Source organism: Bos taurus, chromosome 22, assembly GCF_002263795.3.
Source record: "Bos taurus isolate L1 Dominette 01449 registration number 42190680 breed Hereford chromosome 22, ARS-UCD2.0, whole genome shotgun sequence".
Classification (NCBI taxonomy): Eukaryota; Metazoa; Chordata; class Mammalia; order Artiodactyla; family Bovidae; genus Bos; species Bos taurus.
In genome coordinates, this window is record NC_037349.1 from 60,371,707 (window position 1) to 60,393,045 (window position 21,339).

The 21,339-nt window shown below is 51.4% G+C and overlaps 1 protein-coding gene across 3 annotated transcripts in view; it reads right to left on the bottom strand.

Moving 5' to 3' along the window:
• CHCHD6 (coiled-coil-helix-coiled-coil-helix domain containing 6) overlaps nucleotides 1–21,339 on the bottom strand; it is a 104,238-nt gene extending 82,899 nt beyond the window's left edge. Inside the window, 2 exon segments of one of the 3 annotated variants that reach the window (NM_001076402.2) lie at nucleotides 150–258; nucleotides 16,783–16,924. In NM_001076402.2, the coding sequence (NP_001069870.1) occupies nucleotides 150–258; nucleotides 16,783–16,869 (196 nt within the window). In that variant the 5' untranslated portion in view covers nucleotides 16,870–16,924. 3 annotated transcript variants of the gene reach the window in all.

Consider the following 21,339-nt stretch of genomic DNA (forward strand, 5'->3'; position numbering starts at 1 on the left):
GATACTGCTGTCCCTGGATGCGAGCGCACCCCATGTGGGTCCCTTCCTCCTGGGAAGTGCTTCCCGCAGGCACCACCCAGGGCTCAGGGCGCTGTCTCCAGGAGGAACTCTCTACCCAACCCCCGCCCAGACCTGCCACCCTGGCCTACCTTTCTCCCGGCCTCCGGAGGGGCCAAGGGCAGCAGCTGGAGGGGCCAGCAGCCCGACTCTGGATGGCTGGCCAGGCTCCTTCATGCGGTTGACCACGTTTTCAGATAGCTGTGATAAGGATTGAGAGGAAACGGTTACAGAACCCTGGGGAAGTGAAGACACCCCTCACCCACACCCCGAATTTCTGAGCAGACCACTTCCTCAAGACCAACTCCCACAATACACTGAACTCCACACAGAACCACTCGTGCAGGCCTGGCACCCACCAGCAAATGCCATGCCGGGTCTGGGTGCCTCGGGCTGGCTTCCTGGCTGCACCCACTGGCCCCACGTGCAGGGCACCCTGAGCTCCCTGCTCCTCCCTGGCCCTGACACCCGCATCCCGCCCTGAAGAGGTGCACGTATCTACCTCTGCCCATCCCACCCTTCCCTGGGGGCATCCAGGGTCCCGGCATGGACAGCACCAAGTTAAGGACCTTCTCTCCTACTCCACTGATTTAGGTCATATCTAAATGGTCTAATGGTTTTCCCCATTTTCTTCAACTTAAGTTTGAATTTGGCAATAAGGAGTTTATGAGCTGAGCCATAGTCAGCTCCTGGTCTTGTTTTTGCTGACTGTATAGAGCTTCCCCATCTTCGGCTGCAAAGAATATAATCAATCTGATTTCGGTGTTGACCATCTGGTGATGTCCATGTGTAGAGTCTTCTCTTGTGTTGTTGGAAGAGGGTGTTTGCTATGACCAGTGCATTCTCTTGGCAAAACTCTATTAGCCTTTGCCCTGCTTCATTCTGTACTCCAAGGCCAAATTTGCCTGTTACTCCAGGTGTTTCTTGACTTCCTACTTTTGCATTCCAGTCCCCTATAACGAAAAGGACATCTTTTTTGGTGTTAGTTCTAGAAGGTCTTGTAGGTCATCATAGAACCATTCAACTGCAGTTTCTTCAGCATTACGGGTTGGGTCATAGACTTGGATTACCGTGATATTGAATGGTTTGCCTTGAAAACAAACATTCTGTCATTTTTGAGACTGCATCCAAGTACTGCATTTCGGACTCTTTTGCTGACTATGAGAGCTACTCCATTTCTTCTAAGGGATTCTTGCCCACAGTAGTAGGGAATGGTCATCTGAATTAAATTAGCCCATTCTGGTCCATTTTCATTCACTGATTCCTAAAATGTTGAAATTCACTCTTGCCACCTCTTATTTAACCACTTGCAATTTACCTTGATTCATGGCCCTAACGTTCCAGTTTCTATGCAATATTGTTCTTTACAGCATCAGACTTCACTTCCATCACCAGTCACATCCACAACTGGGAGTTGTTTTTGCTTTGGCCCCGTCTCTTCATTCTTCCTGGAGCAATTTCTCCACTCTTCTCCAGTAGAATATGGGGCACCTACTGACCTGGGGAGTTCATCTTTCAGTGTCCTATCTTTTTGCTTTTTCATACTGTTCAAGGGTTTTCAAGGCAAGAACACTAAAGTGGTTTGCCATTCCCTTCTCCAGTGGACCATGTTTTGTCAGAACTCTCCACCATGACCCGTCCGTCTTGGGTGGCCCCACACGGCATGGCTCATAGTTTCAATGAGTTAGACAAGGCTGTGTTCCATGTGATCAGTTTGGTTAGTTTTCTGTGACTGTGGTTTTCATTCTGTCTGCCTTCTGATGGATAAGAGGCTTGTAGAAGTTTCCCAGTGGGAGAGTGGACTGTGGGGGAATCTGCTCTGGCTCTTGTTCTTATGGGCATGGCCGTGCTCAGCAAACCTTTAATCCGGTTTTCTGTTGATGGGCAGGGCTGTTCCCTCCCTGCTGTTTGGCCTGAGGATATACCCTGGCAGGGCAATGGCAGCGATGGCGGCCTCCTGCACAGGACGTGCGCCCGCACAGTGTACCCAGGGCCCCTGACCCCACAGCAGGCCACCGTTGACCCACGCCTCTGCAGGAGACACTCACAGCAAGTCTACATCAGTCTCTTGTGGGCACACTGCTCCTTTCTCCTGGATCCTGGTGTGCACAAGGTTCTGTTTGTGCCCTCCAAGAGTCTGTTTCTCCGTTTCCCCAGTCCTGTGGAAGCTCTGTAATTCAACCCCACTGGCCTTCACAGTCTAATTCCCTGGGGGTTCCCAGTCCCTTTGCCAGCTCCATTACTTGCTGCAACGGGTACACTCTGGGGAAGTGCCTCACATCCTACCGGCCTCATCTAAAGGTCTGCAAATACCCCAAGGGCAGGGGCCACTTCTCTGTCCCTTCCAATTCCCCCCAGGGCCACACTCAGAGCAGAAAATCCAGCACAGCCTGATTCATTCACCCTGGTTCCCCCACGACAACCAGATCATCAAGGTTTCCCTTCACGGAGGAAGTGAGGCAGGCCAGAGTGTCATGAAACAGTGACTGAGCGAAGCAGCCCGCGAGGGGAGAGGCCCGAGCGACAGCCCCTGAGAGTGCTGAGCCACTTTGCTGAGCACCCAGTACAGGTGCGGCATCACAGAGCACAGGGAGGGACGTGTTAAAAAGAGGACCTGAGGATGGAGCACACGGCAGCAGCTCCGCTTCAGGGGTCCGGGAGAGGAAAGTGCTCCCCACGTGCACAGAGGCGCTGGACTCGCACAGGAAGAGGAAACGACACGTATGTGCAGGACAGGCAGTGGCCAGAGAAACCACGGCGTGCTTCCGGTGAGACACCACAAACCATCGAGAAAGGCAGGCAGGACATGTGCCTGTCAAAGTCAGAGGACGTCTCGTGTATCTTGACTTTGTAAAAAAGATTCACAGTTAAAGAGGCAGACACCCACACAGGTTCTGCGGCGTACACATCTGCTCCAGGGCACCTCGCACGCTCCTGAAGCATATCCCACACCCAGGCAGGAGCAGACAGGCCCCGACTGTCACTTCTGGCACTTTCGTGCTGCAGTCTTTTACCATGAACATTTTTTTAGCAGCTACAGTTAAAATATATAAAATAATTGAGCCCCTCTGGTATTTAATCAAATAGCTAATTGATGATTATGGGACAAGAGAAGACCAAGTAAGCACAGCAATGGAAGAGAACTGAGAATCCAGAAAGAAACCTACGTATCTGAGCTTGACTAATGGACAAGGTGCCAAGACCACTTAATGGGTAAAGAAGAGTCTTGTCAACAGACGGTGCTGGGACAGCTGGCCGCCCAGGTGCAGCAGGTTGAAGTTAGACCCCCACCTCACACCATATACCAAACCCGACTCCAAAGGGATTGGAGACCAAAATGCAGCAGTTAAAACAATGTAACTCTCAGAAGAAACTAGAGGGGTAAATCTTTATGACCTTGGCTTTGGCAGTGATTTTGTAGATAGGACACTAACAGCAGGAGCAATCAAAGAGAAAACAAATATATTGAACCTCACAAATTAAAGCGTTTTGTTTTTCAAAGGACACAGTGAAGCAAATTCAGGGACAATACACAGAATTTGCAAATCATACATCTGACAAGGATATGTACCTAGAATATAAAAAGAACTCCTACAACTCAACGATACAAAGAAAAATAATCGAATTAAACAATAGGCAATGACTCTGAAAGATCATGTCCTTAAAGAACATACACAAATGGCTAAAACCAAATGCAAGGGTACTCAATATCCTTAGTCAAAAGAGATATGCAAGTTCAAACCACAAGGAGACATCACTTCACACCCACTCCAATATCCATAATCAAAAAAGTCAGGTAGCAGCAAGTGTCGACCAGGACATGCACAAGTCAGAACTCCAATACCCTGCTGGTGGCAAATAAATGGTGCCGTCACCATGGAAACCAGTCTGCAAATTCCTCGAAAGTTTAACACAGCGTCACCAATAGACCTGGCAGTTCCACTCCTGGTACTCGCTCAAGAGAAATGCAAATTCACGTTCACACTCATCTGCACCTGTGAGTTTACATTAGCATCATCCATAACAGGCAAAGGTGGAAAAAAACTCACACGTCCATCAACTGGCATGGGGGATGAGTAAAAATAATGGAGTATCAGCCACAAAAAGGGATGAAGAATTCACACAGGCCACAGCATGATGACCTGAGAGCATCACGCTTAGTGAAGGAGTCCGCACACGGTACACCCTACTTGTGTGAAATACGCAGCACAGGCAACTCTCCAGAGATGAAAGGAGGCGAGCTGCCTCAGGGTTGGGTGAAGGCAGAAACAGGGGCTGACAGACAGAAAAGGGTAAGAGATGGGTTTTCCCACATAGTATTTGACATCTCTATTTCAAAACTAACATGTCGTTAAAATTCAAGAAGCATGTGAGTGGTGAGTGCTGAGAAAAATAAAATACAGTCCTGCAGGGCCGGGCACACATGGGGATGGTGGGAAGACCCCTCAGAGGAGAGACAGCACTAAAGGGGACCCCCTGCCCCGAAATGAGGAGGCCTGCCAAGCTCACGTCTTAAGGATCAGGGAAAAAAGATCTAATCCCGAGCAGAGGGATGAGTGCAGACCTCTGAGAGGAACCAAGTCCGGCCTGTCTGAGTGCCTGATGGAAGCCATATTAGGAGGAGGTGGACCAGATGACCAGGCCGGAGAGGAAGACCAAGATCTAAAGCCCACTGAACCGGGGAGCAAGGGAGGCTGTGGCGGGTGGGGGAGCTCTGCACAGGGGAGGTGGGCTCTGGTTTCCTCACGCCAGGCCCCCAGGGGGACCCACCAAATTGCACCACCTGGTGAGCGAGGGGTTAAGGAAAACATTGGCAAGCTTCTCAGTGGCAGGAGGAGATTTGTAATATTTTTTAATGTTGCTGCAAAATAAAGCAAGGAATATTTTTAATCAACAAATACACACAGACACACACACAGTAGTCATGTGAGAATAAACACCATCTGGGCAGTGCTCCCTGCACCATGAGAACCAGAATGGAGGCCCCAGAGCAGACAGGTCTGGGGACTCAGTGCCCGAGGCCCACCAATCACTGTGCTATCGGAGCTGGTCACGGGGAGCTGGGTGTGGTCAGGGGGCAGAGGGCCCAACCCCGAGCAGGGCTGGGAAGGAGGAGCCCGCCCACACCTAGCTGTGGGGCCCTGACCCACTCCCCCCTTCTGGAAGCTTCCTCTTCCACACCCAGAAATGGGGCCTGGCACACTGAAGCAGCTGGTGTAGGGCAAGGACAGGGGCTGCGGGGCCAGATGGGCCTGGGTCAGAACCCAACCAAGCGACCACTAGCAACCTGACCTCGGGCAGGGAACCCTGTCTGCTCTGTGTACCCATCTGTAGCACGGCAGTAACTCACGGTGTGGGCGGTCACACGCTGAGCCACACAGGGCAGCCCCAAGGCCCACGGTGAAGAGACCGCACACCTGGCTGGACACAGGTGCAGAGCGGGATGACCCACAGCACGGAGCACACAGCGGGGCCTCGTTCCTACAGAAACAGGGAGGCGGCACGTCATGGAGGCTTGGGAGGACCTGGAAGGGTTCAGGAAGGCGGCAACTGCTGGCCTGTGAACACAGATGCATCCCACAGCCTTCAACGGGTGAGAGGCAGGTGACTCCCCCTCGCTGGAGAGGGTGCATCCTCACTGAGCACAGAACCACTGTGTGTGCACGTCCTTAGTCCAGCCCAGCAGTTTCTATCCATGGGAAAATACCACAGAGAGTGGCAAACCTGGGGCAAGAAATTAGGGACGCCGCGGCCTCAGAGCACCAGGCAGACTAGAGAGAGGATGAGAAATCCCCACAGTCTGGAAGGGGTGGCAGCTCCCAGCTGTGGGAGGAACTTGACCCGGCAGGTGCCAGGGGCTCCCCTGAAAGACAGGGATGTAATCAGCTTGGCCCAGGCAGTGGGCACCTCCACCTGCCAGGCTCCTGGCCCGGCCCACCCCACTAAACAGACGAAGGCGTGCACGCCTGGTGGTGACACAGCTGCCCCAGAGCAGCACAGATGGGCCTCTGCACAGAGGCCACAGGCAGAGCCGGGCCCTTAGGGGCGCTCGGTGAGGGCAGCCACGGGGAGCCGGGCCGCGGTGAGCAGACAAGTCAGCTCACACAGCACGGCAGGTCCCAGGAGGAGAAGGTCTGCAAGCCACCTCTCCTGCCGCGGACGGTGCTTTATTGAGCCCAGGGAAGGCGGTGGAAGGCGGAGTACGCCTGTGTTCACCAACGGCGTACTTAATTAGGAAAACATCAACATGAAAACCAACAGCTTTTAGTCTGAGAAAGCGACCCCTCTAGACTGTGTGAGAGGCGGCTGCGAGGAGGCCGCTTTCCAAGCACCGTTCTTCGCGTCAAGCAAGGCTCTGGGTGCCCCAGGTGACATCTGCACAGCCTCACACAGGACGCGGGGTGGGGGCCTTCACGCCGGGGCCGTTCACGCGCTGTCTTCCGAGGACCCTCTGGGCACCACCTGCCGTGCCCTCCTTCCCTGGCCCACGGCTCCTGCGAGCAGGCCGAGCACCGCACGGGCTCCAAACAAGGCCAGTCTGTCAGCGGCTCCTGTGGCCCACATCCAGCCCCAGGTGGCGCTGCCCTCCTGAGACTCTAAGAAAATGCCTCCACTTTGCTGCAGCGGTTGCCGTGGAGATTTTGTTGGCTAGTCCTTCAGTTTTCTGTGAGCTGAAATTAGATCCACAGATTAAATCCAAGTGTCTGGACAAGAAGAGTCCTGGAGGGCGGTGACTGCCAGCACCCCAGGGGCCCTGCAGGTGACAAAAACAGATGAGGAGGCCTGGCAGTACAGCGGGGCGGGGACGGCGGTGAGAGCAAGGCCCCAGGGAGGGCAGCGACCTCACAGCTCTAGCCAAGGGTTGCCACAAGGAAATACAGACCAGTCTTTTGATGTTTACCCCAAAGAACTAAAAAGTGAATTGATGCAAAGCCTCCAAGTTTCAAAATGTTGTGAATAACTTGAAGTTCCTGGGCTGATGGTTTCATTCAAGAAGTAAGGATCCAGGGGCTTAAAGCCTTGTCCAAGGGTCCTGCCTGTGAGCCTGGCTCCAGGTCCCATGCTGGAGCCAGAGACCAGGAGCAGAGCTCCCTCCCCCCAGAGCAGAGCCTGCAGGACCTGGGATGGTGACCTCTGACAGTGCAGAGGGAACCTGTGAACAGGTCCTGAGCCCAAGGAAGAAATTCCCCAAGGATGGGGGCGAGTCCTACAGACAGAGGAGCACAGAAGCGTGAAACGGCAGGGCAGGAGCACAGATCCTCCCCAAGGGACGGGCGACGACAGGAGAAAGTGATGCCAGCACACACAGGGCCCCGGGAGTCAGGCCTGGGAACCGCTGGAGGCAGCGGGAAGCACCTAAGAATGAGATGGAAGTGGGCTGCATCCTTAGCATCAACCCTGGGATGATCACTGACCCAGCAGCTGGTGGGGCTGCCTCTGAGAGTAAGGCCGCTAGACCCGCAAGGAAGGAACCTCCATTGCAACGGTCTGGATTCTATCACCATTGCCTGATACCTGCTCAGAAGTAAAATTTACCTTTTCAAAACACATGACCCTGCTAGCACCAGCAAGGACAGATTTGTGGGAGGCAAGCCTGTTGGGAGAAAGAACAATTTATCAGAGATGCAGGGGAAGGAGGGAGATCAAGTGTTCCTGAGGGGGAAAAGGAGAGGGTAAAACAGAAGCAGCTGGAAGGGAAGACGCAAGAGTTGTCACTGGACGTAGAGCAAAAGTGCACCCAGCCTCTGGGTGAGGACTGGCTGGATGGAGCTTCATACATGAGGAACATGACACGTTCAGGAGGGGCAGGGGGACACGTGAATCCGGGGGAACCGCAGGGAGCCCGGCAGCAGCGTCGGGACAGCTCTGGGCTGGCTTTAGAATCCAGTCACCAAGAGCTCATAAGCAAGGACGAAGGAGGTGGCCAGGGCGGGGTGCAGGAAGGAAAGAGGGCTGAACAGGAAACGCTTTGCACGGACAGCAGTGGGATCCTGGAAACCAGGGGGGCTGCAGGAGACGCACAGTGACCTCCCTCCAGGGGGGAACCTGCGGGGTCCAGAGAGCAAGTGGACTTGAGATGAGCCTATAGGAGCCAAAGCGGACAGCCCCCTTATGTTTACATTAATTGACCGTTGACCCAGGAAGATCTTCAGCAGTGCTCAGCACAGTCACAGGTGTCAGCGTGGAATTTCACCTTCCATGAGGTACACACCTGAAAGTCATCTGGGTGCTCACACCATGTAAATTCATTACTGGTTACACACGGTACTACCCAGAGGACCTTACAGGACGGCCAGAGGTGCCCTGATCGCCAGCTCCACTGTCCCCACACACAGCGAGTCTGGGAGCCCAAGCCAAGGAACAAGGGCACCATCCCACCTGTAGAACGACCCTCGTCCTCAGCAGCTGGGGTGTGGGGGAGGGCCCAAAAGTGCTCTGTGCCCCACAGAATCAGCTCCTTTGTGTCCAGAGACCTCAGCACCAGGAGATGTGGTGCTCTGGGAGCATCGAGGAGAGCCCACCCAGAAAGTGTCCGGCCTGGGACCAGCACCCAAGCCACATTGCCAGACTCCACACCCAGATGTGAGCACACGTGTGCTCGCAGCAAAGCTGAGGGGAACTGGGTTATTCGACTCCCGGCTGTCTTAGTCAGTGTTTCCTGTTGTGAGCCATCCACAGAACTCACCAATGGTCAGCGCTGAGCTGGGCAAGAGTGGGGAGGACTCACGATCAAGCCAGTGAGGCACCTGTGCTGAGCACAGCCCTGCCCCGCACGTAAAGAGGGAGATGTGGCCCCCTGGGAGTCAGGCTCCAGGCCAGGTCCCCTGGCCTCTCCTGTTCTCCACACTAATCCTAACAGGTGCTAAACCAAAGGATGTGATGTAACATGACACAGTCAGGAGTGCTGATGATCGCACCGAGACATTCGAGATGCATGTCACTGGGCAATGGCAGGGTGGAAAAGGAAGTCTGCTGCACATGTGAGGAAAGAGTGAAGCCTTGAAAGAGTAAAAAGCGGAAGAGTAAGGGTCTCAGGTCACAGGTCGCCAGCTTGGATGAAAATGATCCTCAAGTAGCCAATCCAACCACACAATGTAACACGCGCATACTAATGATCCGGGAGCTAGTGAGCAAGGCAGTCTGCACTCCCCAAGCTTACGGAAGAAAAACAGGCTATAAGGACGCAGAGGAAGGGGTGGTGGAGAATATTAAAAGATAAAACCGCCAATCTGATAAAGAGTAACTATGAAAAGTGTACAGCTAACATATTCAGTGGCATAAGACAATGTTTTCTCCCTGAATTCAGCAGCAAGACATGTGCGCTCACCACTTCTACTCAATACTGTAGTGGACATTCTAGCCAACACAACAAGGCATGAAAAAGAAAGTAAGGGCATCCAGACAGAAAAGGAAGAAGTTAAACTGTCTTCATTTTGCAGACATCATGATAGTACCTACATAAACCCTAGGGAATACACACACACACACACACACACACACACACACACACACACACACACACACAACCAGAAAACCCTATTAGAGCTAATGAATGAGTTCAGCAAAGGTGCTGGACACAAGATCAATATATGAAAATGAAATGCATTTCCATATGCTAGCAGTGAAGAATTCACAAATAAAATTAAGGAAACAATTCCACTCATAATAGCATCATAAAGAATAAAATGCTTGGGAATAATTTTTAAAGAAATGCAAGCCTTATACACTGAAAGTATAAAACACCACTGAGAAAAACTTTAAAAGATCTAAATAAAGAAAAAGAGATTTCATCTTCACAGACTAGAAGACTCCATATTGTTAAAGTGACAATTCTCCCAACATAATTTTATAGATTCAACACAAACCCCACCAAAATCCCAACAAACTTTTTACAGAAGCTGACAAATTGATCTTAATATATGTGTGGACATGCAAAGGACTTAAAACAGCCAAACAATCGTGGGGAAAAAAGGAACAAAATTGGAATCTTATGCTTCCCTATTTTGAAACTTCCCACAAAGCTTCAAAAATCATGACAGTTTTGTACTGGCAAAAAGATAGACATATAGCATACAGAGCAGTGGAATTTAAACAGGATTGAGAGTCAAGATATAAATTCTGAACCCTTATTTTTACGGTCAACTGATGTTCACCAAGGTCCCAAGATAATTCAGATGGGGAAAGGGTAGTCTTTTCAACAATGGAGCTGGAAAAATTAAGTATTTCATACAAAAAAAAAAAAAAAAAGACTGACAGAGCTCAACATGCTCAGGGGCGTAAGCCAAATCCAACTCAAAGCCTGATTTTATAAATGCAGTTTATGGATCAGCCACACCCACTCATTTACATACTACCTGTAGCTGCTCTCACCATAAAGCGGCAGAGTTGAGTAACGGTGATAAAGACTTTCTGCTCAGCAAAACACAAAGTATTTACTTCCTGGTCATCTACAGAAAAACTGCGAACACCTGACTTAGAGCCTTACTTCACAACACCCACAAAATTTAACGAAAAATGGATAAATGTAAAAGCCAAAACTATAAACCTCGTAGAAGAAAACACCAGCGAAAATTTCCACAGCCTTGGGTTAGGCAAAGATTTCTGGGATATGACACCAAAGTCCAACCACTCAAAGAAAAACATTAATAAACTAAACCGCATCAAAACTACAAATATTTGCACTTCAAAGACACCATTAAGAAAATCAAAAGACAAACCACAGCTTGGGAGAAAATATCTGCAAATCATAACATCATAAAGGGCTTGTAACCAAGAAATAAAGAAATCTTGCAACTCAATAATAAAGATAAATAACCCCATTAAAAGCTATTAAAAGTGGGTAAAAGATTTGAATACACATTTCACCCCAAAAATATGTGAGTGGAAAATAAGCACAAGAAAAAACATCCAACATGATTAGTTATTAGGAAAATGCAAATTCAAACAACGAGATACCATTTCACACTCAACTAGAATTGCTATAAACAAAAAGATCGTAACAAGGGTTGGTGAGGATACAGAGAAACTGGAATCTCATACACTGCTGGGGGAAATGTAAAACAGTAGAGTCACTTTAGAAAATAGTTTGACAGTTTCTTAAAAAGTTAAACCTAATAATTTACCAAATTTAAAAACAGAGTGATGCAGCAATTCTACTCTTAGGTTATTTATCCAAGAGAAATGAAAATGTTATGTTCACAAAAAAACATATACACAAATGTTCACAGCAATATTATTCAAAACAGTCAAGAATTAGAAACAACTCAAATGCCATCATTATTTGACTGAATAAATAAAACCCAGAGAGTCCATATGAAATGCCATTTGGCAATAAAAAGGAATTTCTAAGACACACAATGCCGAGGAAGCAACACCAAGACCATTGTTCTCAGTGAAGGGAACTAGACATGAAATATCTATGATGTATTTATATGAAATATCCTGAAAAGGCAAAAAAAAAAAAAAAAACAGAGGCAGAAGGCTTAGTGGTTACATGGTGCGGGTAGTGGGAACGGGGAGTGACCGCAAATAGGTACTAGGGACCTTTTTAGGCTTTGTAATGTTCTAAAATTCCATTGTGACAATTGTTCAACTCAGTAAATTTGCTTAACAAAAAACACTGAAATGGTGAATTTGATATGTAAAATAAATTGCAGCAAAGCCATTTTTTTAAAAACCATCCTCAGATAAAATCTTTCCAAAGCTCCACCTGTTTAGAGAACCACCATGTTGTATCAAGAGTAAAGTGTAAAGAGCCTTGCATCACCTGTCCAGCCTCATCACCTGGCCACCTCTCTCCACCATCCCAACCGTGCGGCTGCCAGCACACAGGCTATGGAGCTGGAAAGTCTGAGCTTCCAGCTCTACCACAACTTTGTTGTAACCAGGGGCTCCTTCCCCTCCTTGAACCTGCTCCCACACCTCTGACACAGGGGTGAGATCTCACAGGGTCAGCCTGGGGACCAGATGACACAGCACCCTGAAACCACTCAACTCGGAACAGACAGTCCTCTCCCTGCTGGCCTAGGCCCATTATCACCGTCACCTCCTCTGAGGAGCTGTCTGACCAGCCCACCAGGAAGCCCCATCGCTCTTATCCTTTTTATTTCCTTCATGGCCCTTGCAGGGAGTTTTTCTTTTTCTTCTTCTTTTTTCTTTCTCTTAGTTCCTCATCCTGCACTGAGGTCTCCACAGGGACAGACCTTGTGCTTTGTCCCCTGTTGTCTCTGCCAGGCCAGGCCCAGTTCACAGTGAGCACTTGCTGAGGTGGTGGGTCAGTGTGGTACCCAAGCCTGTGTGGAGGGCACATGGCCTCCGGTGTGGGCACATGGGGGCTGTCCCTCATGTCTCACTACCTCCTCCGGTCTTCCCCTCAGCAGTGCTCCAGACCTGCCTCCTGGAGCACTGAATGATGGTGAAGATGGTGTAGCTCTGAGGGTGAAAGGAGCCTGGAGACATCGCTAGAACAGCAGCCTTGGGGAGTGACTTGGGCAGGGGATCGGGGGTCAACTGGTTGGAAGAGTTACGGGCTGACAAGAAAACACAGAGCTATACCAAAAAGATCTTAATGACCCAGATAACCACAATTGTGTGATCACTCACCTAGAGCCAGATCTCCAGGAGAAGATATCCAGACATTTTGGGTGAAGTCAAGTGGGCCTTAGGAAGCATCACTATGAACAAAGCTAGTGGAGGTGATGGAATTCCAGCCTGAGCTATTTCAAATCCTAAAAGATGATGCTGTTAAAGTGCTGCACTCAATATGCCAGCAAATTTGGAAAACTCAGCAGTGGCCACAGGACTGGAAAAGGTCAGTTTTCATTGCAATTCCAAAGAAAGGCAATGCCAAAAATAATGTTCAAACTACTGCACAATTGTACTCATCTCACATGCTAGTAAAGTAGTGCTTAAAATTCACCAAGCCAGGCTTCAAAAGTACATGAACTGAGAACTTCCAGATACTCAAGCTGGATTTAGAAAAGGCAGAGGAACCAGAGATCAAATTGCCAACATCTCCTGGATCATAGAAAAAGCAAGAGAGTTCCAGAAAAACATCTACTTTTGCTTTATTGACTACACCAAAGTCTTTGACTGTGTGGATCACACCAAACTGTGAAACATTCCTAAAGAGATGAGAATACCAGACCACCTTACCTGCCTCCTGAGAAATATGCAGGTCAAGAAGCAACCGTTAGAACCAGACATGGAACAGACTGGTTCCAAACCGGGAAAGGTGTATGTCAAGGCCGTATATTATCACCCTGCTTATTTAACATCTATGCAGAGTACATCATGCAAAATGCCAGGCTGGAAGAAGCACAAGCTGGAATCAAGATTGAAATAGCAATAATCTCAGATATGCAGATGAGACCACCCTTATGGCAGAAAGCAAAGAGGAACTAAAAAGCCTCTTGATGAAAGTGAAAGAGGGTGAAAAATCTGGCCTAAAACTCAACATTCAATAAACTAAGATCATGGTATCCGGTCCCATCCCTTCATGGCAAATAGATGGGGCAACAACGGAAACAGTGACAGACTTTACTTTCTTGGGTTCCAAAATCACTGCAGATGGTGACTGCAGCCATGAAATTAAGCCATTTGTTCCTTGAAGTAAAGCTATGACCAATCTAGACAGCATATTAAAAAGCAAAGACATTACTTTGCTGACAAAGTTCAATCTAGTCAAAGCTATGATTTTTCCAGGAGTTATGTATGAATGTGAGCATTGGACCATAAAGAAAGTTGAGTGTGGAAGAACTGATGCTTTTGAACTGTGGTATCGGAAAAGACTCTTGAGAGTCACTTGGACTGCAAGGAGATCCAACCAGTGTATCCTAAAGGAAATCAGTCCTGAATATTCACTGGAAGGACTGATGCTGAAGCTGAAACTCTAGCCACCTGATGTGAAGAACTGACTCATTGGAAAAGATCCTGATGCTGGGAAAGATTGAGGGCAGGAGGAGAAGGGGACGACAGAGGATGAGATGGTTGGATGGCATCACCGACTCGATGGACATGAGTTTGAGCAAGCTCCGGAAGTTGGTGATGGACAGGGAAGCCTGGTGTGCTGCAGTCCATGGGGTTGCAAAGAGCCGGACATGACTGAGGGACTGAACCAAACTGAACTGAACATGCTGACATGCAACCAACTTTAACTGAGTCACCTAAGATGGGTATGCGAGGGGCACCAGGAACAGTCACATACAGGACATTCTGGCCATGTGCATACCTGCTCTTACTGGAGGATGACATTAAACATACTAACTGAAATAACATCTGTATGTATTTCACACATGCTTGCTCAGAAAAAAATGGAGGTGAATATAATTGCAGCATTTTGCATTAATTTTTTTTTACCTTCCTTGGAATTAGGACTTGAACTCAATATGTAAATTAATGCTAGTAAGTGTGCAGTCCATGGGTCGCAAAGAGTCAGACATGACTGAGCAACTAAAGTATGCAAACTAGCAAGGCCTTGGCACATAATTTTAAGGGAACTAGAGGGCTTTCCAGGACCAGGCCAGGGGGATTAAATACAAGGTCTTTAGAAATGTTTAACTTTCTCTGAAGGAGCAGGCAGGTTTTCTTCTTTCGCATCCACTTTCTATTACATTAATTTCTCATTTGATTTATCCAATAACCTATTCCAGTAATTTTTACTCACCTGCTTAAAGACAAGGTGGACTCTTCAACCTCAAGTCACTTTGCTAGCATGAAAACCTTATGCCAACCATTGCACTGCCGTCACCTCCTTTCTCTGGTTCCCTCTCTCAAACTAGGCACACGAGTAGATAGAAGGATGGATGGATGGATGGACAGATGGAAGGAATGGAGGAAAGAACAGAGGGAGGAAGAGAGGAAAGAAGAAAGGGCTCTCACAGCTTGGGGCCATCACCCACCTGTATGCCTCTGCACAAGTCATTGTCTGATGAGTGTGCCCAAAGCTCCCTCTAGTTGAAACAGTTTCTGGTAGAAATAAGCAGGGTACTAGCGCCATGCCTAGCCAGCAAGAGGCTGTCACAATTTTCACAGTGCCTTACATATCACTGGGGATGTACGTGGGTTGGAGCTTGGAGTTGTGAGAAAAGGCTATTGCTTGTCCTGGAAAGATCTGGGTTAAAGTCCCAGAGGTAACACTTTGAAGAAGTTCCCTAACCTCTCTAAGCCTGATTCTCCAGTTTTAAGGAGGATTTATACTTTTCAGAACTGCTAAAAGAACTAGAATTAAAATGTACCCATCTGTTATAAAACCCAAGAGAGAGGGTGCTCCTCTATCAACTTAAAGGAGTTCCCTAGGAAGCCTCCGACTGACCAGATTTTCCAACAATCCCCAAACCAGGTAACAACGGTGGGCGAGTGCCCAGACAGAGCCTGGAGCATCTTTCTAAATTCTGACTCAGGTCTGCTTCTAACCTTCCAACAGGAGCTGAGCCATCTTCTCCCCATTTTGTCTTTGCCTCAAGTCAGGTCAAGACTGGATAACACCTAGTAAGCACCAAAAATGCTAAGTAGGCTAGGCAGAGAATAGAGGACCCCACAAACCACTGTACTTTTTCTAAACACACGCACACCTATCATCTTCTCCTAGGCAGCATCTAGGATTATCACAGCTTCTCCTTTTTTTTTTTTTTTTTTTTTAAAGATGTAGTGATTGAGACTCAAAAGATAAAGCTGTTCACTCCAGGCCACACAGGTAATGAGCATCTCTGGAGAAGTCAGAGTGCCTGACTTCCTTTTCTGAGCCACCTCCCTAATTAGTGAATTCACCAAGGCCCGGCTGAGTGCCTTCCATGGACACTTGGTGCCTGCTTCACTGGGTTCTCCGTTTAATCACTCAGCACCGGTCTAAAAGCACCCACGACATGCGAGGCACAGGTGCAGGAGGAAGGGGGCTCCTGGAGTCGGCCTCGCTCAGTGCCAACTTGCTAAGCTTGACGTGAGAAGTACTTCAAGCCTCAGCTGTCCTCCGGCCACAAAATGGGCCAACAGAAGCCGACTTCTCAGAGGGCCATGGAGAATTCACTGACAGGATACCCACAAAGTGGGTACCACAGCCCACGGCCCGGGCTGAGGACTCAAACGTGAGCCAAGGGAGGCTGCAGTCAGACAAGAGCTTTGGCCTCAAGGCGGAGACACTGCGGCAGGAAGCACAATTAAGAACTGAAGCCTGCACATAGGTTTTAAACAGTGGTGAGCGAGAGCCACGACAAAAACCCGTGTGTGGCCGCGGGGGTGGGCAGGCGCTTCAAACCTTGTCACGGAAGGACGCTGAGGTGAGACCTCAACCACAAGAACTGAGGAGCGGATTTGAGGGAAACTGGGGGCGCGAACACAGCCCCGTGCGGGGGTCGCGAGCGGAGCAGGTCGCACCTCGACGGACGAGGCCTCGAGGCCAGCGAACGGGGGGCGGGGGTCGGGAGGGGCTGGCACCGGGGAGGGGGCGGGGGCGTCGGGAGGGGCTGGCACGGGAGGCGGTCAGTCAGGTCAGCAGCGCAGCTCCGGAACTCAACGGGTGCAGCTTGTGGTCCTCTTACAGGCATCGTCGTCCGAAGGCGGCGAGGACGCGGATCCGGGGCGACAGTCGGGCAACGAAGCCCCGCCCCCCATCCCCGCCCATCCTGTCTCCCGGAGGAGACCAGGCCTGAGGCGCCCTCCCCCTCGCGGCCCTCCCGCGGCCGAGAGACGGCACGCCTCCAAACGCCCTCCCGCCGGCCGCCCGCTCACCCGGATGCCCTGCAGCACCCGGACCCGCTCCTCCTCGTCCATCCCGAAAGACGCCCTGCGGCCCTCGCGGCTCTCGGCGCTGCCCATGGCGGGAGGCGGCTCAGGAGCGCCGACGCTTACGGGACCGGCGCCACCTGCCAACAAAACCGCGTCCTATTGACGGCCGTTCGGAGTCCAGCCAATCCCGGCGCGGGCCGCGGGGCATTGTGGGGGCTGTAGTCTCCCGGCGCCTCCCGCCGGACCGGGAGCACGCGGCGCGGCGACCGAGGTCAGACAGCGCGCGGCGGGATGGCTGAACGAGGGGGCCGGGCCAAGGGGGCCAGGACACCATGGAGGCCGCACCGGGCGGGCGGAGCCCCCTCAGATTCGCGGTGAAAAGGCAGCGAACGGGCCTGTGACTGAGCTCCTCGGCGCTGAGGAAGACGACGCCGCCGCGATGCGGGAGAGAAGCTGGACCTGGCGGACGCTCCTCTCAGGGGAGGAGGCGGTGGAGGAGGCAATTCGTGCGAAGCCCCTGAGGCGGGAGAAGGAGGCCGAGGGCCCAGCTCGGAGAGCGTGAGGGAGCAGAGCGGACCGGAGGAGAGCGGCCAGGGCCTTGCCAGCAGGAGGACGGGAAACGGTTCTCAGCGTCCAGGAGATACGCGACGTGCCAGAGCGTCGTGTTCACGCCTGTCTAGCTGGGCCACAGGTGTAATGGACGCGGTGACCAGAGAAGTGCTGACATTGATCTGCCAAAGTGCGCCCCAAGTGGAGTTTGGGATCTGGAACTGGGGCACCCCCTGCGGTGTCCCAAGGAGGAAAGAACAGATCTGGGATGAAGGCCCAGCAAAGGGTGTGGGCCTGGGAAAGGGGAGAAGGGGCTGCAGCCCCAACTCTCAGACCTGATGGGAGACCATCCTGGCACTGGCTGCCCCACTTCCACCGCCTGCAGCTGCACCCCCTCCCCATCACGGGACTCTTAACAGGGTTCTATGAATTCATTCAAATGTATGCACAAACTAAGGAAACGACACTGCACTGTAATAAGAGCTACAAGTTGACACGATTCCTCCTAGAGCTAGTGGTCATTCTGGCTGCCTGCTTGGCACAATGGTTTTCCAGCCTTCTGTACCTATTAGCAAGGGAAGGAGGTGCCCACCTGGGAGTGTCGGGTGGGGTCTGAGTAGCCAAAGGGGTCTCCATCAGAGCTGCCTGTGCCTTCTCTGCATTCAAGGTCCCACACAGAGCTGGGGCCACACCAGAAAGTGACTGGGGACCGTTCCCTTTCCTCCCATCATCTCTAGCACCCTTCTCAGCCAAGCTAAAAAACACCTTCCAAGTGGAAGCCTTGTGTTTGCTGCAAGATAGGCTTCCTAGGTTTCCACCAGCGTGAGAGAGAAGAAAGTTTCTTTTAATTTTAGTTGCAATTCCCTATTACTATATCTAAAGTTAAACATCTTTTTATTTGCATGCTGGTCATTGATATTCTTTTGGGCTTCCCAGGTGGCGATAGTGGTAAAGAACCTGTGCCAAGGCAGGAGACCTGAGAGACACAGGACAATTTGATCCCTGGGTTGGGAACATGCCCTGGAGGAGGGCACTGCAACCCACTCCAGTATTCTTGGCTGGAGAATCCCATGGACAGAGAAGCCTGGCGGTTGTAAAGAGTCAGACACGACTGAAGTGACTTGGCACACATTATGCCGGATAGACTGTTTTCATATAGATCTCCACCAATTACATAGATTTTTATATAGCTCTTATCCTTTATTGAAGATTGCATTGTTTTGCCACTGAATTTAAAAAGCCAGCTTCATGGTAAACTATTGTCCACATGTACACAGTACATATCTAGATTTGTTTCTCTATTCTTCAGCTATTTTTATAGCAACTCACCACTGATTTAACTGCTATAACTTCATCAAGTATTTTGAATGTCTCACAATTAAGTATTTCATACAAACACACACACACACACACACACACACACACAGGATCTCGGAACGCAGGAACGGAAAAAGACCCTTTTTAGTCCTTCCCTCCCCCATGTTGTAGCCATTAAGGAATTTCAGGTGCTCCTGAGCAGTATAACCTGTGTCCCCTTCTACCCCGGTAAGGAGAAGGTATTTGCCTGACTCTTCCCTCACCCGGGGAGAAGGCAGTGGCACCCCACTCCGGTAGTCTTGCCTGGAAAATCCCATGGATGGAGGAGCCTGGTGGGCTGCAGTCCGTGGGGTCGCTAAGAGCCGGACACGACTGAGCGACTTCACTTTCACTTTTCACTTTCATGCATTGGAGAAGGAAATGGCAACCCACTCCAGTGTTCTTGCCTGGAGAATCCCAGGGACTGGGGAGCCTGGTGGGCTGCCGTCTATGGGGTCGCACAGAGTCGGACACGACTGAAGTGACTTAGCTTAGCTTCCTTCACCCAGTATACGTGCCTCATCCAATCAGCAAATGACTGGCAAGACCCCTATCCCTCTCCTTGCACCCTAGGTATAAAATTGGACCAAGGACCCCCGTTCAACTGTTGGCTCGCCCTTGAGCCAACCCATTGTTTTAACAGTGTCTCCCACTCTAATAAACTTTATTTCTCTTTCATTCTGTCTTGTGTCTGGAAATTCTTTTCCAGCTCGCAATCGGACCACAACACCCCCCATCCTGACTGCTCCATGAAATAGTAAGGGTCATTTGGAGCCTCTTGGAACCTGGAAGGGCAGGGGTGAGGAGGAGAGGGTGGAAAAGAGAGTGAGCCGCTCTGAGTTGAGAGCAGCGGGTGGCGGGCAGCGGGGAGCCTAAGAGGATTTTTATTCTCCAGAATAACAGGGACATCTGCCAGTTTCCTTCAGATTACTTTGATTAGCAAATCTCCCTGCATCCCTTCCATCCTCCGTCTCTCTCCTATAAACAGAGCCTGAGTGGGGGATTCTGGTGCAAGTTGTTTATTGGCGGACTACCTCAGGAGAAAGCCAAGATGCCATCAAATTTGTGAAGCTCTCTGCAACCCCACAGTGGAGGACATCTTTGCAGGAGCCATGGAGATGGTTGACAAGAACCATCCCCGAAGCACAGCCTGGTCAGCGTCCAGAGCACCACCTGCCCTTCACCACCATCTGAATGTGAGGGGGACAGCAGCAGCCTCCCCACTGCCCCTCCTGGTAGACTGGTGGTTGGGGAACCTCCTCTCTCCAGCCGGGGAGAAATAGGCGTTAGCATGACACTCAGGTAGGAGTTCCCGTGGGGTGCCTGCTCAGAGCACGCGCTCCTCACGTGGAGGACTCAAGGCTGAGAGTCTGGGTCGGTGAAGGATGGAGGCGCTTCCCTTCTGCCTGCCTGGCAGGTTGGACGTCTCTCCCCGTGGTCTGGGTGTGGAGGTGCCAGGCCTGGGCTAGTAGCATCACACCTGCCGTGCCCACCTCCTTTGGCCCAGATGGAGGAAGCGGCTGCAGAAGGCCACTGCCCCTCTTAGCAACAGAATTCCCAGAAGCCAATCTCTCCTGGAGTGGCACTGGTCACCCCAGCCAGGACCAGGCCCTGGCAGAGGGGCAGGGTGGCCTGGGCGGCTTTGATCAGCCAATCACTCCCGGGGTCTGATGGAACCAGCCGCCAACATCAGGAGGCCTCTCCACCCCTGCAGGTCCCCTGCAGGCTCTCCCGACATCCAGGAAGTGTCGCTGGGGAGCAAGCCTCCAGGTGGGACCTGCCTCCCCCACCCCCCCACCCCCACCGCCAGGTTCTTTTTCGCTGAAACTTCGGCCTCAGAAAAGGATGCTTCCGGGGAAGAACCGGCCAGAGAGGCACTCGGGAGCCGAGAGCCTGCGCCCCAGCGCGGCCCCAGGACGGGCAGCCCCTGTCGCGGTTCTCCCAGGGCCAGCTTGCAGCACGTGGCCGCGGGGGCCGGGGGACCGCGAGCTCAGTGGGAAGAGAGGGGCTTGGTTCAGCGAAGGCACGTGTGCCACTGGCTGCGGCGGGGTCGGCGGAGCGGAACCGGTCTGCTGATGGCTGCCTCTTCGCGAAGCGGTCCCTCCTTAGACGCCCCAGCGCACACGGGCGCGCGTGCAGGTACACGCTGCAGGTACCGACGTGCACGCGCAGTTGCACATGTGCGCGTGCCCCAACCGCCCAAGCTGTAACCTGAGCTGGGCTTCGCGTCTCTCAGCACAGACTCTGGCACCGCTCCGGGCAGAGGCTCCACGTCGGGCGGGCACAGCCAGGCCCAAGCTCGCGGAGCAGCCCGGGCACGGCCTCGGGGGCCGCCCAACCGGACCTGCCTCGGCGGCTCCCCCGGAATGTCGCGCCCCCACCCCCTGCCTCTCACCTCACACTGCTGTTATTTTCTTCCCTCCTGATAAGATCGCTCTCTGGATCGTTGCTGCCTGTTAGTTGTTTATGGTTGATCTCCAGGCAATACCGCCCACACAGCTCCCAAGACAGAAGCTTCAAAGCCGAGAGACTGTGTCGGCTTCATTCATTCCGGAGTTCCTAGCACCTGGCACAGGCCCTGGGACGGACCGCGTGCTCAGGAATGGGCCCTGGCTGGCTGAGTCACTGACCCACTGACCGACTGACTGACTAGGC